Below are 27,534 nucleotides of genomic sequence, written 5' to 3'. Positions count from 1 at the left end.
CATCTGATCTGGATACAGACTGGATCTGGTGGCTACGGTGACCTCGAAATAAGAGAGAAACAGACTAATATTAGCGTAGATGCCATTCTTCAAATTATGTAGCAAGTACATCGGGTGTTATGGGAAGTGTTAAAGATCCTTTAACAGATTTGGATATTAGATGCGTATTAGTGTGTTATGTGTAAACCAGGTGGAGGATGTGGAAGCTGGGCCGACATCAGCCCATCGGTAGAGCCTCCTGATGGAGTAATCTGCAGTCTGCCAGCCCGCGGCTCGAAGGCGGTGGATGAATAAGATTCAGGAGCCAGCTGGCCACTGCATCGAACAACGGCCAGCCTTGCACAAAGGATCTTGATTGCCAATTCCTCCCAGACTTGACAATCCGATCCTTACATTGCCGCCTCAGCATAGGCCTGGCACAGACACAGTTGACATCCGGAAAGTTGACGGGCCCACCATAAATGTGGCAAAGAGACATCTTCAAAAATACTGGTACTCCACTTGAACACTAGAGGGGATTGCTTTCCACCTCGTCCACTCTAGTCGTGCAGGTCAGCAGCAGAATCAGACTCCAGGTGAAGAAGAAAGATTCTGAGGAATTCTGGCACCCAACATCACTTATATAGTGGCTGAGCCAGCCAATCAGGCGAATGCTTGGATGCCATTGGCTGTTGCAAATCATTCAGGCTTCAGCATTTCGAGGAAAAGGGATTTCCCAGTCGTAATGTCAAGAAACCTCATTAAGGGAACCACATGTATCCAAAAAATTACAAGACAAATTACTGATGAGGTTCGCTGGTCATACTGCGTGTGCGTTTATGTAACGCCTTTGTTTATGTCATGGATGCCTCGATTCACACTGCATCATTTTTTTTTTTAAATGGCGATTATCGTCATTAAGTAAAACCATTTCCTTTTATATCTGCTTTGAAACAAAGTTGCACAAATGCAAAGATTCTTCATCCTAGATACTTTTTGGGAATACTTAACATGGATTATGTTCATGATGCTGCCAATGCCATTTTCTTCTGTGCACTGCCATTAAAACCTTTATTCCTTACAATTCTCCATTAAACCATGCTTTTCACTCATTTGTTTGCAGTTACTTGGTTTCATTGTCAGAGGACAGGCATACTAACATCATCTTTGCCCATTTCTTTGTCTTGAGATGAACAGGCAGGCCTCTTTACTAGGGTTAATAACACTGAATGATGTGTCAGATTTATTCACAACAATTATGAATGTTTGTTACATGACCTAGCACTATAAAACTAAGTTGTACAATGTACAGTAATGAACCAAAACACAAAAGCTACTGATTTTTAGAAACTTCCACTGAAGAGATCATACACACAACTCATTAACAGGTTCAAAAACACAATTAGCAAAAAACAGCTTTCATTCTCTGCTGCAATTCTTGCTGTTTGAGTAATCTTAACATACAGCATGACACAAATGATTTGCACATAATAAAACCTGTTGTCCCTTGAAATCCCATCCTCAGAATGCTGTGGAAGATTTACTGTGCACATGCAGGCTAACAGAATGATCTGGTTTAAATGCAACCATGGAAAATAACTCTGCTCCACCAGACAAAAAAATAAAAATAAAAAGAAAGTGTTGATGGTAACATGCTTACAACGGAGGTCTAGTGAAATCACTCTATGTACACAACACATTTGTTCATTTTTACGAACTGTTGGACGAGCCACTTATTTTCTATGAGATTATTAATCAGAAGTGAAATTGATGGCAAATCTTTCATGGGTATTCCTGCTACAAATACACCATCCCATATAATTCCATTATTATACAGGTTATACAGCTTAACTTGTATTTAAAGGGATAGTTCACCCAAAAATGAAAATTATGTCATTAATAACTCACCCTCATGTCGTTCCAAACCAGTAAGACCTCCATTTATCTTCGGAACACAGTTTAAGATATTTTAAATTTAGTCCGAGAGCTCTCAGTCCCTCCATTGAAACTATGTGTACGGTATACTGTCCATGTCCAGAAAGGTAAGAAAAACATCATCAAAGTAGTCCATGTGACATCAGAGGGTTAGTTAGAATTTTTTGAAGCATCGAAAATACATTTTGGTCCAAAAATAGCAAAAACTACTACTTTATTCAGCATTGTCTTCCCTTCCGTGTCTGTTGTAAGACAGTTCAAAACAAAGCAGTTTGTCATATCCGGTTCGCGAACGAATCATTCGATGTAACCAAATCTTTTTGAACCAGTTCACCAAATCGAACTGAATCGTTTGAAACGGTGATGTCACATGTCTGGACATGGACAGTACACTGTACACACAGCTTCAATGGAGGGACTAAGAGCTCTCGGACTAAATCTAAAATATCTTAGAAACTGTGTTCCAAAAATAAACGGAGGTCTTACGGGTTTGGAACAACATGAGGGTAAGTTATTTATGACATAATTTTGCAAATTGGGCGAACTAACCCTTTAACCCGGAACATTAAGTACAAATATAATAACAGTCTGAGCTTATGTTATACTATGCATTATAAATCCAAAGGAATTTCTTCATCCAACGTAACAAATGTGCAGAAACCATTTGAAAACAAAGGCACAACATGTGAGTCCCAGGACGTGATTGACACTTCATACGTACAAAACACAAAATATGCCAGCACTGTACCAGCAAAGACACATTTTACACTTTAAAATCACAGTTCTGACACTAAGCATCACATTTGTTGAAACAATATCTTTGCTACAGTCATTATTAGTAATTTCCATTGAAATAAAGGTGACAAATCATGATTATAAAAGGTATTAGCAGCTGATTGTACGTACACGTACACCTCTAGAGTTAGCATGGAGAACAGTTCTTTCTGTTAAGCATTATTCAGGCAATTTCACCAGTAAAACAATGAAGGAATGTTTTTATGGACCCACTGTTCTTTTACAAGAGTCTTGACAAGTGCAATCTACTAGATTATGTAAAGCATGGGTAAAAATAACAACAAAAATCACACATTAATGATAACATCCTCTTCCTCATCCCGGATATCCTCCGACAGGCCGTCGTCAGAATGCCTGTTTTCTGCATCAATACCGGTACCATGTGGGCTGATGATGTACCGGTAGTCTCCACCAATAGCAAGAGCTGCTCCTGATGACACCAAAAACCAGTCCTTTTCATCTTCCTCTATACCTGCACACTGCCACGGTACCCCCCATGAGGGCTCTTCACTTTTATGGGTCCCGGCATCAGCCACCAGCCCAGAGGCCTGTTCTCCATCCTCTTCCTCCAGGTTCACATACAGCAGTGGTTCTTTTACAGGAGCTGGATTCAGCTTTGTACACAAGAGCTCCAACTGGTCAATAAGGTTTTGAAAACTAGGACGACACTTTGGGACAGGAGACCAACAGCTATGCATGATTTCATAACTGGAAGTGATAAAAGATGGAACCGTTTTTATATTATACATATATATGTACAGTATATTATACATATACATATACACACACATATACATATACACACACATATACATACGTATACACACACACACACACACATATATATATATATATATGCACACACACACACACAGGTGTAAAATTGGTGTACAATTTGCTAGTAAACTTCTAAAACAATTATAAAGAAACAGCTAAATGTATAACACAAGATTTAACACAGGAAATTTTGAAGCAGAAAAACTGAAACCGTATTAAAACAAAATCTCTGTTTTTGTTTTTTACAAGCAGAATGAATATCTAAAATTAATGTGGTTTTAAATAGTACTGAATACTTAATTTGATTAAATTGATCAGAAAAAATATAGTTTTACAATGTTACACAAAATAGAATAAATGCTGCTTTTTTGAAATTTTCATCCATCAAAGAATCCTGATAATTATGAGTTTTCCACCAAAATATTAAGCAACATTGTTTTCAACATAAGAAATAATAATAAATTTAACTCTTTCCCCGCCAGTGTTTATGAAAAAAGTTGCCAGCATTTTTAATGATTTTTATTAAAATTTCATGGCCCCCAGAATATTTTGTTTTATAAATATCTGAACATGCAATACATAAAAATAAAGAACAGAGCCTCTACTTAAAAAAACTGAAGCATTCTTTTTTTTTTATCAACACTTGAATGTAGTTAAGTTTTATATATATAAAAAAAAAAAAAAAACATTTTGAGCAAAAAGCAGATAAATTCAAAATTTCCTCAAAAACTACACCCGGGTTAATATTCAGTAGGATGATCAAAGCAAAGATGCAGTAGATCTCTTTCATCAACACCCCCAAAGCTTCACAGTCCTTTGCCACTTCCTGGAATTTTAGGCAGTTTTCATTTATATGCTTTTTATTGTTGATGTTGATGATTGTGAGGTCTGTTCTAGCGCGTCATATGTATCCAGTCTGTAGATAATTACAAATATCTGGGATTTTGGATGGATAAAAACCTAAACTTTAAAAACCATTTTGATTATCTTGCAAAGAAATTAAAATTCACATTGGGTTTTTTGTATAGGCTAAAGTCCTGTTTTTCCTTGGCTTTATGAAAATGCTTAGTTGCTAGCCTTTTTCTGTCACAGATTGACTACGGGGATACGATCCACAGATTTGCCTCTCTGTCCACCTTGTCCAAACTTGACCCCCTTTATAATTCTGCTCTCAGATATGTTACTAACTCTAGTTTTAGGACAAATCATTGTATATTATACAGTATGGTAGGATGGTCATCCCTTAATTTGCGCAGGCTTGAACATTGGTATATTTTAATTTACAAAGTTATTTTAGGAAAACTTACAAATTATTTAAATAGGAAATTTTTATAATTTCAAAGCTGTCTTAATCTCAGGTCACATAATTGGCTACAGTTCAAAGTGCCGGCTATCAGATCAGAGGCTGGAAAGCTAAGCCTGTTTTATTATGGCCCTTGGTCTTGGAATGATGTGCAGACCAAACTCAAATTACAAACTACCCTCATCTCTTCAAATGATTTTAAACATAGAATAAAGGAGCTGGTCACTGCTAATTGCAGTTGTTTTGCCAATTCTACTACCACTTAACTCCTTATTTGAACTTATGATTTAATAATGTCGTATCTGTGATCAGTATTATGGAAGGTATTGTGTAATTTCTAAATGTTTGCGCTGCTGTGCTGTGTTTCAGGGTTGTATAATATTTTGTTGTGGAGACTTATTTTGTTGAGTTTTCTGTTGTATCAAATGATGTTATTTTGTTTTCATTGTGGCTTGTTATATTATTAATTCTGCTATCCGACCCGGTCTTCACCAGGTCTCACTTGTAAAAGAGGTTTTAACCTCAATGTGACTTTCCTGTTTAAATAAAGGTTAAGAAGAAGTTTGAGCTTCTGTGTTCAGTGTATTTGTGGCACACTTGTTACGATCACTCTTTAATTTATATTTTTTCTTTTTATCGGCTGTCTAGACGTCGATGTTATAATGCGTTACTAAGGGTTGAGTCTTATTTCGGATTTGACTGACAGAATGGCGTTCTCACACCACGAGCTTCATGCTTTCTAACCCTGTTTTCCCTTTATGTTGCAATTACTCTAATTATTATATGTAGAAAATATGAGAAGTTTATATCAAATTAGTCCCATATTCATAATTATGACCACAAAGTTTGTTTACAATGTCTTCCATTGTAACAAGTTTAATATAGTATATCTGCCAATGTCTGTATACAATGTGTCAAAAAAAAAGAAAATGTATATATATATATATATATATATATATATATATATATATACACACACACACACACACACACACACACACACACATATATATATGTATATATACACATACATATATATATATATATATATATACACACATTGTATAGTGAGTGAGAGAGTGTATCTTGTAATATATATTAGGGGTGTAACGGTACGTGTATTCGTACCGGACTGTTTCGGTACAGGGCTTTCGGTACGGCGCACGTGTGTACCGAATGACTGAATGCAATATTTTGTATGCGGAACATAGGTACATTTTCGTGTTTCCAAACGAACATATTAAGTGGCGGAAGTCTCCGCGTTCAGCGCAAATCCCGCCCTGCAGCTGATTCTAAGGCCGGTGACACACTGGCTGCGTGGCGTTAGCATGCGTTTCTGCTGTTTGTCAGTTGCGTGACGGCTGCTTCACGTTTTCTGTGTCTTTACACACCAGAATCGTGCCTGACGCGCTGCTGCTGCTTTAGGTGACATAGAGGGAGACTGCCGAGGTGCCGACAGACCAGGATCTTGTCTTCACTACAACAATATCTATACTTCATGTTGAGCATAAATATAAAGCCTACTGATAAAGGACACCGTCAACAGTATTGACGGTGTTTGACAGGTGCAATATGCCAGTGTGTCACCGGCCTGACGTTTTCAAAAGGCATCACGCGAGTGTGAACATCACTACAACTAGGAAAAAAACGATTGTAATTCAAACGCAGCTCCCGTCGGCATTTAAACAGACCTTTGCTCTTAATTCCGATCGGTCCAACGCAATAACGAAATCTGAGCAGGTCTAAAAACTGAAACTGTTCATGCTGCACTTTACACTTTGGAAAAGTTATATATATATTTTAAATATGAGCAGGCCTAGAAGCTGGGATTGGTAATGCTGCACTGTAATCATAGTTATTTATTTATATTTTTCATTATATTTTATTATATGATATTGGTTTGAGACTGAGAGTATTTTATTTAGTGGAGAACTTTGCAGCAGTATTTTATTTCTTATTCTTTTTTTATTTTATATATATTTTATTAAAAAGTATTTTAAAAAAGTGTAAACAAATTGTTAAAAAAAGTTTATAGTAATGAACAACCTGCAGTTTAATGTTTGCATTTCTTTCCCTTACTGTTCAGAAAATGAACCAAACCGTGACTTTAAAACCGAGGTACGTACCGAACCGTGATTTTTGCGTACCGTTACACCACTAATATATATACATACATACATCTATTTATTTTACTCTCTGCACAACCCTGCATACACTGTGTATACCTGAAGTGTGCACCAAACATACATTCCTATAGGAATATACAAGTATCGGATCGGAACTCCATATCGGCAGATACTCAATATAAAATGACTCCGATCGGGGGCACAAAAAACCTGATCGGGACATTCCTAATAAGATATATTAATTAATCAAACTTACATGTCAGCAGGACAGTCTGGAGGCTGTTTGAGTCTTTCTCCTTTAATTAGATACTCATATATTTCTGAGTTCTCCACCCCTGGATAAGGTGTTTGGCCTCTAGTCATGATCTCCCACATGGTCACACCAAATGCCCACTTAATTAAAAAACAAACACAAAAAAACATTAGTACCAGGCACAGAAAAAGCTTTCCCAGATGAACAAGGGATATATACACTAGTAAACACGGTAAAGAAATCATGAGCATTTTTGTTTTCAGAAACTTTCATTTTAATATATTACATGTCTTTCTGGGATACTAGATTTTTTTTGATCATTCTGTGGTCAACTACATTTATATTATAACCACTAAATTCTATAACCAACTGTTGTGAGAATAGCAATGCATTAGTTGTCTGCTATTTTAAGAAGAATGTTTTTAAAAGGTCTAAAACTATGAAATACTAACAACTAATATTAAAGAAATAACATATACAGACAAACAGTGTTCATTACCACATCACTATGTGTTGTGTAGACATTATCTGCCAGGCTTTCCAAAGCGATCCACTTTACAGGCAACTTAGAGACAGATCCTTGTCTATAGTAGTCACCGCTGTAGATTTTCTTTGAAAGACCAAAATCTGCTACACACACCCTCCTGTGTTCATTTAGCCTAAAATTGAGGATGCAGATGACAGGAAATATTACACTTGAGCTAAACAAGAGTTGGTGGTTAGTTAGCAATATAAATTATCTGGATAGTTTACATGCACTTTCAATATGATCAAAAATGTGTCCCTGTTACATGCACATGAAATAACTCACATGCAGTTGCGAGCAGCCAAATCCCGATGGATGATATTTTTGCTGCTCAGATACTCCATCCCTCGAGTAATATCCAGCATAAACTGGAACAGAATTTGCTGAGAGAGAGACTACACAAACAAGAGACAACTTCAGACATCTACATCTACAGTAGCTGTGTGTTTTAGGAAGTGACAGGTTATAAACATACAAAGGGTTCATCTCCGAGGCGTGACATGAGAAGATACGTGTGGAGATCTCCATGTTTCATGAAGGGAAGGATCACCATAGGAATAGGTAGATTCTGCTGGGCTCTCCTGTGCAGACTCACACCTGCGGGAGTTAAATCACAACCATATTTGTTCCACATGCTAAAGCAAACCGATTGTAATCCAAAGGTCAAGCAGCGAAGGAAAAGTGTGCCCACTAACCAATAAGCTGAATGACATTGGGATGATGGAAGTCTTTCATATAGGCAGCTTCTTTCAGACATTGCTCAATGTCACTGGATGAGTTAATGTCAGCTGTAAGAGCACAGAGAGAGATGCATCAATGCACAGAAACAATGACAGCACCAATACCATGGGTCATAGACATCCAACTGCTCATTAAACCAATAATTTTAGAAGTTCACTTACTTTTTAGGACTTTCACAGCAACCTTCTGTCCGGAGTTATTTTCTGATTTGAGAAAACCTTCTCTTACAGAACCAAACTCACCTAGAAAACAAAACCAAATGCTATTAAAACTGTGTGTGTATTTTGCATTTAAAAGTCAATTAGAAAAAAAAGAATACTATTTAGCAAGGTTGCATTAAATTGATCAAAAGTGACAGTAAGGACATTTATAAAGTTACAAAAGATATTTGATCATCTATTCAGTCATTCTGAACTTTCCATTTCCATTCCATTCCAACACTGAAAACAAAAATACCATTACTTCCACAAAAATATTAAGCAGCAAAAATTGTTTTCAACACTGAACCATCATTAATCATATAAACATCCATGTCACGAATGCACCTTTTCCAAGCATGCGTCCCAGAGTTAATAGCCTTTCAGAGATGAGAACATCCTGTAACTTGGCCTTCAAATCACTGTTGATTCCTATACTGTCCACTAGAGGGAAACAGAGTCGAAATATATAATTTCCTGTAAAACATGTACTGTTGGATGTCAATGATAGTGCAGTCATGCGTGCCAGTAACGTGTTCACTTACATGTAGATTCAGGGGGCTCAGTGAACTGTCTGTTGAAGGACCTGGCAGCTGTAAAGGAAACTGGTACATCTGTCCCTGAAGCTGCAAATGCAGACCTGCAAACAAACCAAAACATTAAAAATAACCCATATTTCAGGGTTTTCAATAACAATTTCGAAATGCATTTTAACCAAACTGCCTAAAAAGGTAAAACATACAAACACATGATGATTAGAAGTGAGAAATGGATTTAAAATTCCCAGACTTTTCCCGGAAGTTTTAAATAATGTTAAGCATAGTTGATCCAAACTGTAAAAGAATCACAGTTTACCAGATTTCAGTTCTAATTCACACAAAATGTGTAGCTGCTACATTTTGGGCAGCACATTCAGTAAAAACATACCCAAACTGGGTCTCTTTGCCTCTGTTGCGGACCAGTACAATCAACAGGAGTCCCACCATGGTGGCCACAAGAAGGCTGAAAAGCAGCCCCACCCACATATGGCCCCTCATGGTCTGAGCCTGCATGGCTGCAATGAGACAACATGAGCTTTAAACATCACTTTTGCTCAAAAGTGCCTGAAGCCATTTCTGCATAATGAGTCACAAATAACACACACAAAAAAATTGTTTTTCTAAATGCATTTTAATAGACTGATTCATGCAGTGAACGAACGCACTATAAATGCGCACGCAGGTGCACTAGTCTAACCTGCTAGACTTCATCACGTAACGAATGCACGCACTCTGTAGGCGTTTTGTTTGATTTTTGCGATATACTGGATAATATTAAATCACACATAGTTAAAACAGCAATTGCAATATTATTGCAAGATTCGCAGACCACGTTGAACACCCCTATACTTTTTAGATTTTTATAATGCATTGTCTTCTTATCAATCCACCAGTTCACATCTAAAGCTCTGCGTGTTTGCAGGGTAAAAACGAGTCAATTTTTGCATTGTTCTGAACTCTGAACAAAACAACAGTTTTATTGAAAATGCTCGTTCATTCTGCCAGCAGGTGCGTTTGGTAGAATCTAACTGTTTCCCTGGTAACAGCAGAACACAAAGCAGCAAAGCATCAGACTTCGAACTGCAGCGCTCATGTTGATTTAATGAAATCAGAAAGTTAGCCTTTTGAAGTTTAAGTGTCACATTCAGCCATATCGCAAATCTGGTCTTTTCGTCCCCAAATTTAAGACCTCTTGAAATCATAATTAAGACATTCCTGTACAATGTAATACTTTTAAGGCCTTTTTAAGACCCACAGAAACCCTGATTATGTGAACATGCGGTCACAAAAAAGCTGCAGTGACTGCAGAAATCCCAATTTCAAAAGGCAGGAGGGCATTCAATGAGAGTGGACAGACCTGACACGGGCATCACAAGAACAGACTGACTCCACGGTCCACATCCTGCCATTGTGCACGCGGCAACCTGGAAGGTGGCGTTAAAGAATCGCCCAGCACCTGAGAGACGGGCAACGTTGTCTTTAAACAGTAAGGGATCCTATAAAGACAAAAATCAAATTTTGCATAAAAGTGAAGGGTGAATGGTGCTTAAATGTCACAACAGAGGAGAACCTCTTCACTTTAGACATCCAAACCTGGTATACATGATATTGCATATCAGATTAACTAATTACATTTTTACCCATTACCAACAATAAAATAAGTTAATTCTTTATATGAACAAGTGTGTTTTATTTATACAGAGCTTTATACAATGCAGATAGTTTAAAATCAGCTTCACATTAATAAACAGGAAAATACCAGCATTAATGCTGCAAAATTCTTAAATTCTTAAATTACTTAAATTTCAGCTTTAAAGCAGCTCTAAAGAAAACAATAGTATCGTTATTCAGTTCAATTTGGATTGGGTGATGATTTAGTTCAGATCAATAACGATGTCAGTGTTGCAAAGTTCATTGGTTCTGAAATGAATTATTCAATTCAGCTATAAAGCAGATCTAGCAAAGTAAATAGTTCCATTATTCAGCTCTAGTCAGTCCAGTATTGATCATATACATTTCAAGAACAGTGTCAATGTTACAATGTTCATTAATTACTAAATGAATCATTCATTTTAGCTATAAAGCAGCTATAAAAGAGGAAAATAATGTCATTATCCAGCTTAAATTTTGAATTAGTCCAGAATTCAGTGTAGCAGAATTTCCTTTATAAGTGTCTTCCTTTACAATGATGTACCTGACTCTCTCCTCCCTGGTTCCACTGCACTTTATAAGCCAGCAACCTTCCACGCAGCTGCTCCTGTTCTAGTGCCGCCCAGGACAGAGTGAGCTGCTGCTCGCTGAGTTCAAAGGTGAAGTTCTTTGGAGCTGCTGATGGTGCTGTGTAAGAAAGTTATGAAAACAGTAAAAAAGGGAGAGTGCAGAGGGGCAGTTACCACTGTACAAACTATAGTATCAGTCACACACTTCTGCATAAGAATAAATAAGCTGCAGACAGGCCCAGATTAAATATTTTCATATTTTCTACACTAATTTTTGGTTTTGTTTATATAGAATCTGTTTAATTGATTTTAAATGGAGAAAAGAGAGTACTATTACACTTTTATTTATAGTAGATAATAATGGGGGGGGGGGGGGGGGGGGGATCTGCAGTAATCAAATCCATTAAAACAGCTGCAATGACTATTTTGGCCAGTAGGCAGCATATTGGACGCTGTATGTGGCAGCATTGCATTTAAAAGGATTGGGGACACACACAATGGTGCATTGTACCACTCAGCTTGGAATCTCCTGGATTGCAGCCAGTGCTAGCAGTTTACAAACATGCAAACAGGGTCAACTTCAGAAACCCCTTCTGCTCCTCAAACCCATCCACCAGCTCCTCCTCTTCCAAACCCCTTCACCCCAGGCATCTGGCCAGAACCAGCTTTCTGGGCCATTTGTTTACTTCAAACCCACCAAAATGTTGGTCAGACCGGCTAACGGTTTTATTCCCGATGGAATGTTAACAATGTTAGTCACTCAGGTCTGTTCTACCACAATTTATGATTAAATATGTCAGTCAACTAGCTCTCGTTGATCCAAACCTAACAATGAAGTGATGTATTCAGCAAACTATATTGTAGAGAACTATAAGCTTCATTCAAGACGGATCTGAATTCTACAAACGCAATTTCCTTCCTTCCTTCCTGGATTCCTCTTTTAGTACCTCAACACACTTAATGCAGACACACAGTATAGGGATGACCAGATTAAATTTCACATGAAAATCAAAAGAAATTATATTCTGCAAAAAGAAAATTTCTGTAATTTAGTAATTTTTTTAAAATTGTCATTTCACAAACATAATAAGTCCTAAAAATAAGTCTTATTATCTTTTATATTTATATATATATGTGTGTGTGTGTGTCTTATGTCACTTGGGTAAACATACACTGATATAAAGTAAAGATCATGCTCCATGAAGATAATTCATTTTATTTAATTTGCTTGTTGCCAGGGCATTTATAATTTTAATTTAGTTTAAATTGAAGAATAAAATAACTAAAACTAAAACATAATAAACATTCAAAACTTTATTGACATTTAAAAAAAACTAATAAAAACAACAAAATCACTAAAACCTTAAATGAAATTAAAATACAAACAGAAAATATAAAATAAAATCTAATTCGAACTATTAACAAATAACAAAAACTATCATAGTAAATGTCAATATGATACTCAAACCTAAAAAAAACATTCTGACTAATGAATTTGAGTTTTCCAACATAGTCTACACACATTCTGGAGGGACTTCAAATAGTTTACTTATAGTCTGTATATTAAGCTGAGATGGGGCATTTTAAAATCAAGAAAGTTACACAAGTCACCAAAACTAAAGAGCAATTTATATGTAAAAGATCTGATCAATTTTGCCCATGGGGACCTCACCATTCTGTAATTCAAACAGCAGAGCATTGAAATAGCTTTGCCAAGGTCATGGGTTTAATTTTCAGGGAATGCAAGAGCTGATAAAATGTTTACTTTGAATACAATACAAGCTGCTTTGGATAAAAGTGTCTGCCAAATGCATGAATGTAAATCTGTAATTTAATTTCAACAGCAATGCCATTTGAGCTAAAAAGCCATTTATGTTCATTTGACTCCTACCACATTAGAAAGAAACACAGTGCATATATAATGGCATTACCTTATCTAATGTTTCACATACCTGCCTCTGGAGTGTGAAAGTCCACCCAGGGAGAGAAGGGGGAAGAGCCCACCTCATTATCACACTGGATTCTCACACTGTAATTTGAGTAACTGCTGAGTCCCTCAAACACATGCTGGAAGGGAGGGACTACCACATCCACATCAGGAAGTTTTACCTTCTTTCCAGGTCCCTTTGACACCTACAAATGGATCACAGACAGATATTTCCCATCCCATTATCATACAAAATCAAAATGTAACCCTAAAAGAAAAGTCATTTTTTGTTTAAAAGCATATGGATTTGAATCCTGAGGATTCTGGAAGAAATTACATTTGCTAACTATTTAATATACTTCTGCCACTGAATATATATATATATATATATATATCAAACACCACATTGTTAAAGTTAGGGTTCTTTACAATGGAAGACTGAAATGATGGTTGCTTTAAAAAGTAATATGACCTGTGAGCAGTGTAAAACATCCCTCCTAATATCTGCTATGAGTTACACAGGAGGAAAGTCATGCGGGTTTTGAAAAAAAAAAAAGAGGGTGAATAAACGATTTTCATTTTGGAGTGGACTAAGAATGTATGGCAATAGGACAAGCATGAGGACATTAACAGAAAAAGACATGCAATCATCTCTAAAAATATATAGTAACTGGTATACTCTACCTGTATAATGCAGGTGGAAAGCTTTGAGTGCCCAATGAAACCTGGATTCCATGTTAAAGTTATATTAAGATCAGACACATGATGTACCTTGACATCTCGGGGAGAATCAGGGGAGACTGCACATAAAAATCACATGTAAAGAGAAACATAATAATAACAACATATATTTCTCCTGTCTCTGCTGGTAACCTTTTGTGGTTTTATTTGTATGGTTAACCATTTAATACAGTTGTTAAAATGCATGCAGGATTGCTGCCAAAATAAAAACCAACAACTCATTTGGCATTCTGTATGCAATTACACTGAATTGCAGCAATAAAAGTTATGTAAGCTGGAAGTGAGAATAATGAGGTATGTCTCACCTTTAATGTGCACTGTGCCTGTACGTGACACGGAGATACCTCGAGCATTCTTAGCCTCACAGTAAAACTTTATACTGTCATTCACACCTGGTTGAGCAAATGAGAAACACATTGCTGTGGTCAGCGCTTCCTGGGGTCATCTCGAAATAAGCTTGCAAAAAGGCATATTAAATGGGTCACATTTCACCCCAAAATCAAATATATATTTCTATCTTCATTTACAATTATCTTTTGTTTTTCATCTTTTTATATACAGGGCATTTTTAAGAAGTGGTTTCAAGAAGAACTAGTTGAACTTGGAAAACCCGTACTGTAATTTGATTTAGAGGAGTTGCATTACATCTCAGCTCACCTCGTGAACAAGGACATGATAGCTGTGACATTGTTTTAAATCATGACAGAGTTATCTGTCCTCAGTAAACTGGTTTTGAAAAACAACAGCTCAGTTCTCAACACTGAGTGAGTCAAAAACCCATTTATGTCAAAGGTGGCTAATAATATGACTGCATAACACACAGTCTTGCATAGACCTAATGACTCAATGATTTCTCAGCATTAGGCTGTTAAAATGGAAAGTTTACTTTACTGGGCCTCACCACACTAGCAGTATTGATTACTATAATGCATTCCCTTACAAAACAAAAGATCCAGTTTCAAAATGTAAAGGCAGGGCTGTAAACTGGCCTTGACATTATCCACTAACAGAAGTATTTTTTTTTGACCACAAGAACATGCTGACTTGAACTGTATGAACAAATAAATCAAACATACCAAAAATATTCACAAAGTCAACCTGTTGATAAAAATCTCTCTCTTTGTAATGTTGCACTACATGCAAGCACAATCTTATCCCACTGGAAACACACTACTGTTCAACCTTTGTACAAACTCAAAGTCACTCCACCTGCTGAAAGCAGCCAGTGACTCAGTTCTACAATTTATCTGCACAATATATCACCTGACAGCAGATTTGAAAGAGGATTTCTGTATTTAGATGTTTCACATGATGTTTCATAATGTGATTAAATATACCACTGAATCACTGACTGTTTGATGTTATGCACAAACAAACGTTCATAGAATAATGAAATATAGGAGTGTTTTCAAAGCAGAATTGGGGAGTAACTAACTAAACACGGTGGCACTACTTAACCACATTTACAGTGGTATGAGCATAAACATTAACTTTAAAAATGTAACTTTAACTTTGCTTAACAATGAATGGTGGAAGATAGCATATGGGTCAGCTGTATCTATAGCATGTATGGCATTTGCATTTATGATGTGATTGTAATGTAAACTTGCTAAACACTTCTGGAGATTTCAGGGCATGCATGACTGGAAAGGCTGCTTGTTGGCTGCCGAGTTGACTTTCTTCAGAAGGATTTTGGGGCCAAGTACCCACACTTGCAGTCTTGGGCACTTGAGAGCGTGTGTACATGAAAGGAATTAATGCATAGAACTGTCCCAGATCTAATAAATGCCAAAGATCAGTGCCCTTTAATGCCCAGTCGCCCACTAATTCCACACCACCATAACCATGATTATACTGTAGTATAAATGTAGTAAACATTTTTTTTTTTGTTTTAAATAAAGTTTTTTTTTTGTATAACCACAGTATTACTACAAATACCAATATTAAATTATGGTAAGTGTAGCAAAACCAAGGTAAATTTGTGGTTATCATAGTTTCACAACAGTAAAGCATGGTTTTTTTTATTTTATTTGGGGTAAAACCATGGTTATTTTTTTATAAAGGATCTGTATCTGATTTAGAACAAGCAGAAATCTGTGAGAAAAATAATGACCCACTGATAAAAATTAGCTTTTACAGAAGCAATAGCCATGTGGGTAGTACTGTGTTATATGCCATAGCTGTGCACAAAGAATTTGAGTCTCAGCTCAAGCTTCAGGTTATTTGTTCATTAATGGAGTCATCAGCAACTAGTTAACGTCAACTTTAGTATAAAAGTATTTTATAGTACAAAATTAAAAACCAAAATGTGTAAATTGTAAAAACATTACTTGCATTTCTACAACATGTATTAAGTGTGTTCAATCATGTAAAAAAAAATCTATGCATACTTGCAGTCTTCACACCCACTTGAAAATTTGAGGCAAATATGACAAGTGCAAATACTGCAAATGTGTCTCACCTTTAACAAAAAGAACTGAGGGTGAGGGCATGAAATCACCCTTCTGTTCACCTCCCAGCCACCACAGCACCTCCACAGGCTCTGGAGGACCTGATGCAGCACACGTCAGGTTGAACGGCTCCCCTGCAAATGTAGCCACATCCTCCTGTTCCACCACAAAATGAGGCACACCTGAAATACGAACAGGAGGTGGCAATACATCTAGTTTTTGCACTGAATCAACAAGATATAATCCGAGACATCGATCATTAGATGGATTCTGCAGCAGCATCTGACATACCTTCTACTGTAATCCAAGCAGGCTCTGAGGAAATGATCCTGCCCTGATATTCAACCTCACAACAGTACTCCCCGGCATCTTGTTGCTGCACGGATTTAACACTTAAAACAAAGAAACAATCAGAACAGACACTCTTTAAAGGGTCAAATAAACCTCATATGACATTTGTGTCATTTACACGGCCTCATGTCAATGTAAACCAAAATAACATTTACCGACCAACTGTGTCTTGAGCACAAGTGCATACATTTATATAAAACATTTGCAACATTCACACTATTACCAAAATAAATTGAATCAACACTAAACTAGACATGTGCTAAGGTATGATAATGAATATGCACAATATTGTTATCGTGGGCACTTCTAAATACCATGAACAGAGGTGGGTAGAGTACCCAAAAACTGTACTCAAGTAAAAGTACTTCTAGAAATATTTACTCAAGTAAAAGTACTAGTCTTGAATAGTTACTTGAGTAAGAGTAAAAGAGTATCGGATAAAAAAATCTACTCAAGTAGTTAGTTACTAGTTACTTTGGGTCATATATATATACTGAGCCTATTTTTATTTAGATATATAGATAAAATGTATGTAATGTATGTGTGTGTGTATAAATGTATATATTTCATCAGCCTTTACTCCAATTTATGTAATTTATTATAAAAGCTTGTCTGTTTACTTAAGTAACAGATATAGGTGTCATGCCATAACATATTTTTAATACGACTGACTTTATATTAAATGTGAATTTAACATTGAAAGTTAATGTGATATAAATATTGCTACTAATCTTTCATCGTTCAGAAAGAGAGCAAATTACATTTACATTATTAAAGATCATTTTCACTGACAGTCTAGATTTCAATCACTCTCAGAAACTCCCATTAAAATCACTGAAACTGTAAACACTGTGAAATCAATATCTTAATTAAAGATTCGTACACACATCTGCACTGTGTTGTTTCTGACGAGAGAATTCGCCAGAAAGAGGTATTCAGTCAGCGAGCGAGTGAAGGAAGCACCGGCATTTAGCGATGACTCATCGGAACACATCTGATTGGCCAATGCTTTAATCAGCTCAAAGGAATCATGTGTGATTGGTTATAATGCGCAGTGCTGTAAAACACATCTATCTCTGGCTCAGCGCCAGCAAGCAATCACAGATCTGAATTTAGCAGCTGATGATATGACTTGCTAAACGTACTCGCACCGCTGTGATTGTATTAAAATTAATAAAATCTTAATCGGCTATTTTTTGTCTTTTGGAAGCTGCATTCAACTTGACTCCCCTCTGTTATAAGCCACAAATGTACAACAAACTAATGTCACAGTGGTATCGTGTACTGTAATCGAATGTAGCCCAAGTTATTACCTGTTGAACAGTAGACAGCACACGTGGTGTTCATCTAATAAGGATCTCCATCGCTAGCAAATAATAACCTTTGCAGATTTGCTTTCAATTCAGTGCAGTTCCATAGCCACGTTTTCATCGCTGCTGATGTTAAACGTTACAACTCCGAGTGAACCACTTCAGACGCTCAACGCGTGTGGCAGGGAACTGAACGACTCATTCAAACTGATTCATGAACCAATTCACTCGTTTGCCAATTGGTTTGATCAAGCCTTTGAACAGAATTGATTCAAAAGAATGAATCATTCGCGAATGGGCATCGCTCATTGCCCAGAGAAAAGTAGACGGCGCGTTTGGAATAAACTGAAGCATTTATAACATTTATTGCATTAAGATAAAGTAACGAGAGCAGCGTCGCCCACAGTAACAAAGTAAAAGTACAGATTTTTTCCCAAAAAATTACTCAAGTAATAGTATAAAGTACCCATCTTTAAATATACTCCGAAAAGTATTAGTTACCCCAAAAAATTACTCAAGTAAATGTAACGAAGTAAATGTAACTCGTTACTACCCACCTTTGACTGTGAATAATTATATATTACAAATTATTCAAAATTTGGAATGCATTTTAAGAATACTTTTCCCATCAACTGGTCAAAATGCATAACACCACTGTAGGCTGCTTTAAAGACCCATGTGCGCTCTGATGTAAACAAGCACGCATGAGAAGCACATGAGGGAACATGTGAGAGACACGCTGAATGAAAACACATTCACTCTCTGACAGCAGATGGCACTAAACTGCAAAAAATGCAGCCTGGAAACCCCATAAATAAAGATCAGATTTGTGGACTTGCTGTGGTGTTCATCACAGCCAAATACTTAAATATTTAGACTAAATAGGCTATTTATTTTCTAACTTTTTTTCCATTTTATTCTAGACTACAACATGCCCTAGAGTTTTGATTCTTTATTGTTCATTCACACTTTACATTAGGGCTTCATTAGTTAACATTAGTTAATTCATTAGTTAACATAAACTGCCAATGAAAAATTATTCTGAACATTCATTATTCTTAATAATTCCAATATTTAAACACGTTGTTAAAATCAAAGGTTACAACTGCTTTATTAAATGAGCTAACATGAACACACTAGTGGCGAGACGGATCACAAAACTTATCACGGATCCGTGGTTTGATTAAAGTCAATTTTATTTTAAAATGCGCTACTTTGGCTGCCGCGCAGCCTCTTTGCAGACTGAGACACCCTTCGCTGCAGACTGTAGCGCGGTGACGTCACGTACGTACGTCACGTACGTACGTCACGTATGTACGTCACGTATGTGTTTACCGCACATGCGCTTGTAATTTGCATTGCGTGATGACGTTAGTTGTTTTCGCGTCGTGCGTGCATTAAAACGATGCACATACTTAAAAGAAAACTCTAAAATGTTAAAGTATTAAAGAACATTAAGGTGTAAAAATGACGGGGAAAACAACCGTTTAACCATGTTTCATTTGAGGTAAAATTATACGGAATTAAAGTTTATTCTGTAATATCTGTATAGTATCTTACTTACAATATATTAACATTCTGTTGCACTTTACTTCACTGTGTATATTGTAATATTACACTTCAATGGCACCTTATATTTCTTATTGAGCTAGTCAATATTACAACAGATAAAGTACAGTCGTCGGCTCTAGTAGTGCAGATGGTAAAACGTGTGTTGTTCACAATATGATGCAATCGCTCCGGTCCGAATCTGCCTTTTTTCCCCCTACATTTTCAAATTTCAAATCACATCAGAAAAGCATTTATTTTAAATAAAAACGAAGGAAATAATCAAACAGTTTTAAAATTATTAAAATTATATTAAAATTATAATTTACACTCAGTCATTATTGCATACTGTTTCATAATGTACTACAATACTAAGGTGCAAATAATTGCCACTATTTGCAATAAATAATATAAATAGCAGAAAATCCTGCTATTTTAACATAGTGTACTGTAAATAGAATCTATAGCCATTTGCTCTAAGTGTAAATAGCCACTGCCTTTCTTATTTTAATCTTTCCTTTGCTATGGTTCTTGTTTATCTATTTTTTAACTAGAAATTTGGACATTTTACTTTTGCTTTGGCAATTCTGCATGTGAAAGAAAGGCAGAAGAGTCATACAAGGAAAATATTTTAAATGTATTTTTAAATATATTATAGCATGGTGTTAGAAAAAGTGTTATTTGCTTTGTCTGTAAACTACCTAAGAGATTTAATTTACCAGCATTAACATCAACTAAATTAATAAATTTTGTCAAGTCAAAATTTAGGTTGGCTTGGCTTGAGAAAGCATGGCCTGAAAGTTTGAAGTTTTTGTCAATCTGAAAATTTTACAGTTGAGGGCTATACAGTCTGTCAGAGAAAGAAAAACAGATAATTACAGTACTCTAGCCACATGAAGTGAATCTCTTCTCTGAATTTCTTCTCACTGACAATGTCCCAAAAAAGTCATATTAAGATATATGAAGGTCAATTTAAGAGGTAACACTTTACAATAAGGTGTCATTGGTAAACACTAGTTAATGTATTAATTAACATGAACTAACAATGAACAATGCATGCGTTACAGTATCTATTAATCTTTGATAATGTTAATGAAAAAGATTACAAATATGATATTTTTTTTGCAATGCATGAAACCATCAATGGCATTACTTACATTAAAAAAAGTATTTCTGCTCTATTTTAATACATCTTTAATGGTTCATTTTAGGCGAAATAAGACTTCCAGCATTCGAATACTATATCATAAAATATGTCATAAATGTTTGAAATCGCACACATTTGCAATGGCACTCTCTATGATTATGACCAAAGCATTATTACAATTAAAAGCAATTTTAAACGCAAATTTTTAAGAAAACAAAAGTAATATCTCATATCCACCATACCTTACGAACATCCGGAAGGGAATGAACCTGGATATGCGCATTAATGACAGTCAGTACGGCGCACAATCGTATTTACGGTAAATACATTTACGTTACTGCATACATACATACGTGACGTACATACGTGACGTGCATATGTGACGTCGCCGCACTACAGTCTGCAGCGAGGAGTACTTGTGCAGACTTGCTCAATGTCCCGCCCACGGCGCTATCTGATTGGTTACACCTTATGAGTAATAGCCTATCAACACTTACGAGACGGTTGAAGCCGGTCCGCTGGGCAGTGCTAACTTGGCGCCTTTGTCGCTAGATTTAGCGACTTTTTTTCCCCTAAAAAAGCGACTAGCGACAAATCTAGCGACTTTTTGGGCAATCATTATTTAGTCTCTGAGACTCTCTGGTGCTGCCACACGAGTGCGAGGTCTCTCTTTTCCAGCGCGAGCCTCTCTCTCTGCATCGATCTGTTCTGTTCAGCGAGCGCAGAGAGGAACAGCACTTTCAGTAAAAAAAAAAGATATTCTGTTGCTTCTAACTCTATTTTACAAGCAAGTATAGCCGACATCAGTCACAGCACAACCACTGACTTTATCGTATGTGTATTTGATTTCATTAGTGCAGATTAATGTTTGAGAGCTGGTTATGTAGTCTTAATGGACTGCGTTTCAGTCATAATAATATTAATTCCATTGTCTGACAACGGACACATTAAAATATAGTAATAAAAACAGTTTTGTTGAGAATTTAATTAAATGGCTAAATTAAATTGCAGTATGTGAGCATAGGGAGGCAATACAATACGACGCACTTAAGTCATAAATATGCTAATTAGCACATGACGTAACCTAGTTCATGTTCTCATGGTTTATTTTTATGAATTAAAATGTTTCAAAACACCCCCCCCCCTCTGTTTTTTTCACAAATCGCACCCTGGTGATACCTATTGGTCTTTATAGTTCTTTTGCACTTTAATCTGTGTAAAACTTTTAACTTAATATGTTTGTCTGTATTGCTTTATTGTATTTAAATGTTAAATTATTTTTGTTATAAGAAAAAAAGTTACTAAATCTCTTATACTGTGTTATGATCGCTTTTTTTAAACTAAATTTGCAACATGAACATTTGATACCAGCATATCCCTACAATGAACTAAACTGAACAATGACACTATTGTGTTTTCTAGAGCTGCTTTACAACTGAAATTGTATTTGTTTCATAAAGAACTTTGCAATATACATATATATATATACTGTTATTTCTTGTTTATTTTAATAAAGCTGCTTTGATACAATCTGTATTGTATAAATAGCTATATAAATGAACGTGACTTGGGTTGACAGTGACTTAGAAAAGTAGCAAATGCCACAACTTTGTCTAATAACGATCATGAAATAATGCCACATCCGTCTCAAAGTTTTACAACTAGACAGCCAGTCAGTCTAAGACTGCTGAGATTTATGTAGACAAAGGTCAGTTACGCAAACAATGGCATGACTTGCATTCACATGAAAGAAACACATGAAGTATACATTTATTTACAGCTATGACACCCACTAGACATTTATAGATTATGCTGTCAGTGTGGCATTCAGAAAGGAAACGTGACTTCTGTAATTCACTAAGCCAGTTTCTCTCTGCACTGTTTGTTATCCTCTTTAGCCTAATATTACAGCAGGAAACACTTTCAACAACACATTTCCACCCAAACTCTAAACTGTTTAGTCTAAGACGGGAAACTGGACTGCGTCACAGCAAGAGATTATCAGCCCTGACAGTGTTCAGCAAAGCAAGCTCATGTTACTAATGTCCATCTTCTGCATTACTCGTCTTCTGCCTACATCACAATCAGAAGGATTTACATTTACCTGCCAACAAAGATTTAATGGAAAGTTCAAAATGATCTTGCTATAGCATAACAGATTGTTTGTGAGCTTTATTTTGATTTATATGCTCTATCTGTATTGATGTAATGTGGTCTTCGTGTGGCATTTCTTGTAGATTAGATTATGACTGTACTGTACACTACCATTTAAAAGATTGGAGTTAATTTTTTTTTTAAATGTTTTTAAAATATGTCTCTTATGGACGCATTTATTTGTATACAGTTTTATGTTAATATAGAGAAATATTTTTACAATTTAAAATAATTATTTTCTATTTTAATACATTTTAAAATGTTATTTCCGTGATGCAAAAGCTGAATTTTCAGCATCATTACTTCAGTCTTCAGACATCATTCTAATATGCTGTTTTTGTTGCTCAATGGTAAAAACAGTTCAAGGTTCAAGTTTATTGTAAGCCCAAGGGGCAATTTTTGATGCAGCATAAAATCTGTAAACAACACACAACCATCATACTAAAAACAATCCATAAACAATACAAACAACACTGTCGAAGTTGTGCTGTTTATTTTTGTGGAAACAGCATTAATTTAAAGTAGAAATATTATAAATTGTAAATGCCTTTACTATAAATTTTTTGTAAAGCTTATCTTATCAACTTATATTTGCTGAATAAAAGTATTAATATCTTTTTTTTAAATCATACTTTTTAGCATATCATCAACTATGATAAACTGCACACAGCTGAACATTTAGGAATTGAAAAACAAGAGCCCGGCAGAGTATCCCATTCCTAGCAGGCTGTTTGTTCACAAATACATAAACACAATCTACAACCACCGAACACAAGAGTTATACACCATAATGCAAACAAAGCATTCATATTGTGCTGAAGAACTAACTTACAAAAGGTTAAAAAATAATCTTGTGTAACTTTAAAGGTCAAAGTTATTTGCTACAATATCAAAGATCTGGACAAAAGAAGTCCTTGATAAAGTGTTTTTATCTTTCTTGGTGACTTTTATCATACAGATGGCCACACAGTGATGATACAAAAAAACGATACTGATACAGACACAGGGTCGCAATCTCAAGGTCACAGTCTCATGACAACTGGACAGACTCCTTTTTATGCAAACTATTTAAAAGTCAAAGATTTAGTTCGAGAAACAGTAGTATAGGCACTGTCTTAGAAAACAACTTCTGACTGACAAATCATATGACAATATCTTTTAATCAGTTTCAACATCTTCACTAAAACTGATGTTTCAGTTCTTGGCTGAAAACAGTTTCAACCAGTTACGTTTCATTTCTGAACACTGAAAAAACAAGAACTTCTAGGATTTTCGTTTTCGAGTTCATATTTTCATACCTGTAAAAGGTCTCCCAGTGATGTGCATCTAGTGTGATGTACATCTGATCAGTGCTGTAGATCTTCTCTCCATCCTTCATCCAGATGATCTCTGGTTCACTCAAACCCTCAAAAGCACAGCCCAGACGGGCCATGTTACCCTGAGTCACCGTTTGGTTGGAAGGGTTTTTGGTGAACTGTAGCCCTGAAGGACACGCAGTGTTACATGTTTCTAAAGCAAACTTACAACCACATTAATAGACATTTTGATCAAAATTGTATATTTCTTATAAACAGTGTAATACATCTATCTATCAGCTGTAACAGTATAGAGGATCTAAATAGCTGTTTAAGCAGAATTATTTTAATAACACTTGAAAAGTTTATTTAGTTACTTAAATAATGATACATAACAAAAGTGTGCCTCTAATTTAAACACTAAAGTCTCTTTTTGAAACACGTTTTTAAATACCTTCACTGTCCACAATAAAGCTGTAAAAATATTAAAAGAACATTTTATGTATGTAAAAATAATAAATCAAACTCGACCACAAAAAAATAAATAAATAAACAAATAAATAATAATAAAATTAGGTTTTTTTCTGGATTTGAATATCTAATGATATCCTGTCAATCCTTTGCATTTCATTTAAAATTTGAAATTATTATGTGAAATGTTATAAAAGAGTATTGATGAGTATGATGTGTTCATAATAAATATCCCGTGTATTTACACTTACACCGATGTTTATCGTGAAACACAGAATCAACACATCAGCTCTGATGAGTTTAATGAAACACTGCGTGTTTATGTTCTCAAACTCTGATTAAACCATCATTATTAAACGAACTTACCATGAATTCCCTCATTGCAGTGTAGTAAAAAGAGCAGGATAAAAAGAGAAAACCCCATTATAACATCTTCTGTTAAAGAGCTGAGTTACCTCCTTCACCTCAGGAAATAAAGTTTGAACAGCAGTGATTAGCTAATGAATTAATTTGGTGTTCGTAAATCCCATTATATTCATAAACTTCACCGAAGTTTCTACTTCAAGATCACCCTCTTGCATTTATTTCATCATGCTCCCGTGATTAAACCGGTAAAAGTAGCATTTTGCTCATTGTTTTGATTAGTCCAAAGCGCGGTGATCGTTCAAGTCAAGCAGCTCGATTTAGAAAAACACAGTAGGAAATATCTGAGGAGTCTGAGAGGCGCCCCCTGTATGTCACGTGACGCAACTACACTTCCCTCCACCACAAACCGAGTAACCTGTCATTTACAGCACAGGATTTTTTTTTTTACTTTTTGAAGCTAAAGAGGTATTTTTTAAATGTATGTTGAATTATAAAGACAGCATGCTATTGCCAAATTAAATATTTTATTAAATTATATATAATTGTATATATTAAAGCAAAGGCAACACAAATAAAGTAAAAAATAATTTAAAAATTATAGGATCTTGTTTACACAATTATGCAAGGGTATAAAACTAAATGCATACACACACACACACACACACACACACACACACACACACACACACACACATATATATATATATATATATATATATATATATATATATATTATATTTAACAAAAATGCTTTTGCCAAATTAAACATTTTGCTTTTAAACTGGCTCTTATTGTGTTGTTTTATTATTTTAGACCTGTTTGAAACATTCATCCCGGCTTCAGTCAAGTGTTACTTTGTTGCTTTAAACTCCTGCGCCGCTTTTTGGATGAATTTAAAGGGTTAGTTCACCCAAAAATGAAAATTATGTCATTAATAACTCACCCTCATGTCGTTCCAAACCCGTATGACCTCCGTTCATCTTCGGAACACAGTTTAAGATTTACATTTACAAGATATTTTAGATTTAGTCCGAGAGCTTTTTGTCCCTCCATTGGAAGTGTATGTACGGTATACTGTCCATGTCCAGAATGAGAATATCCAAACACCACTAGAACGGTGTTATATATTTTGCTGAGTTGTGTACTTAGATTATCCCAAATGTTTCGAAGAATGTTTAAATCCAGAGAAATAAGCAATTTTAACTAGTGACACGGACTGTGTCCATGGTGTAATTGTGTCACCTGCCAATGACGTCATAACCCTTCAATTTCCTGTTTTGTTTTGTAGAAAACACAAAAAGACTCTTTAATGTGTTGGGTTTTAATAGACCGATGACAATAACAGAACTTTTAATCATCTATAGCATGATAAAACTAGATAGAGGTCAACTGTGGCATAATACCTCCGCTGCTTTCGAGCCGTGTGTTGTGCTTGTTAACTGGTCTCGTTTGCTTCGACAGCTTTCAGCCTCACCATGCTTCATTCTACTATTTTAATAAATCATTAGCTTATCCATAAACATGATTTCTGCCCGAGTCCCGTCGGGTTGCATCAACTGTGGGGATGAAGCATAAACTGTATAAAAACAGGGATGAAGACATCAGCTCCCATGATTCCACACTCAGTCACGGTGTCATCAAACTACGCTACCGCGTCTTTGTTTATTTAAAATACGCACCCTCTTGCGGCAAAAAATAACATAGTGTGTGGAAAATGTTGTCTAATTTTTCATTCATTCATTCATTTTTTATTTTATTTATTTTATTACGTATTTGGGTTAAACATTTTTTTGACAGTTTTGACTTTTTACATTTTATTTTTAACTTTTATACTATTAATAAAAGCATTTATTTTAAATGTAAAAAATGAACAGATTATGGCTGTAGAGTAATATTAATTTCAAAATAAATTCGACTTAAAACAAAAACAAATGATCATTCTTCACTTGATCATTATTTCACTTGATTGTTATTGCAAGGATGATAGTAGCTATATTTTCTATTAAAATTTAATGAATAGTCAGTTATGTTATATTATAGTAAATATATATAGTATCATTTGCAAAGAGGACCCTAATACCTTTATGACAGTGTTAAAGTTAACATCATAATTATTATTATTATTATTATTATTATTTTATCACATATTTTGACCTTTTTATAAAATTCTAAATATGGTACACATTAAAAAAAATTCAGCTCAGACATCCTTTATCATTGACCTATATAAACCCAACTAAATCATTATCAAGTATTATAAATATATCATGGTGTTTTCAAAGAACAGTTTGACATTAACATGATGCATATATATATATATATATATATATATATATATATATATATATATATATATATATATATATATATATATATATATATAT

General features: G+C 35.3%; 1 protein-coding gene across 1 annotated transcript; it reads right to left on the bottom strand.

The window, feature by feature from the left end:
- Nucleotides 1–2,905: 2,905 nt before the first annotated feature.
- Nucleotides 2,906–25,525, bottom strand: LOC132111347 (tyrosine-protein kinase receptor TYRO3-like). Its single transcript, XM_059518562.1, has 19 exons — nt 25,151–25,525; nt 24,317–24,500; nt 16,800–16,900; nt 16,520–16,690; nt 14,364–14,450; nt 14,002–14,117; nt 13,343–13,523; nt 11,366–11,508; nt 10,529–10,667; nt 9,560–9,686; nt 9,178–9,272; nt 8,981–9,076; nt 8,597–8,677; nt 8,390–8,482; nt 8,170–8,291; nt 7,980–8,089; nt 7,668–7,827; nt 7,172–7,308; nt 2,906–3,417 (listed from the first exon to the last, which is right to left on the bottom strand). Exons 1-19 carry the CDS (start codon nt 25,206–25,208, stop codon nt 2,997–2,999), a joined length of 2,622 nt encoding a protein of 873 aa, XP_059374545.1. The 5' UTR covers nt 25,209–25,525; the 3' UTR covers nt 2,906–2,996.
- Nucleotides 25,526–27,534: the final 2,009 nt, after the last annotated feature.

This window comes from Carassius carassius, chromosome 31 (assembly GCF_963082965.1).
Source record: "Carassius carassius chromosome 31, fCarCar2.1, whole genome shotgun sequence".
Classification (NCBI taxonomy): domain Eukaryota; kingdom Metazoa; phylum Chordata; class Actinopteri; order Cypriniformes; family Cyprinidae; genus Carassius; species Carassius carassius.
Note: the sequence above shows the minus strand (reverse complement) of the source record. Positions and strands in the feature narration are given on the sequence as shown.

Bases quoted from the DNA above. Each gene is read 5' to 3' on its own strand.
- LOC132111347 (XM_059518562.1), bottom strand. From the start codon at position 25,208: ATGGGGTTTTCTCTTTTTATCCTGCTCTTTTTACTACACTGCAATGAG. The intron at 16,901-24,316 runs GTATGAAAATAT...CTTTGTTTTAAG, and splicing joins CACTGGGAGACCTTTTACAG to TGTTAAATCCGTGCAGCAAC. The intron at 8,090-8,169 runs GTATGTTTATAA...TTGTTTGTGTAG, and splicing joins GCCTCGGAGATGAACCCTTT to TCTCTCTCTCAGCAAATTCT.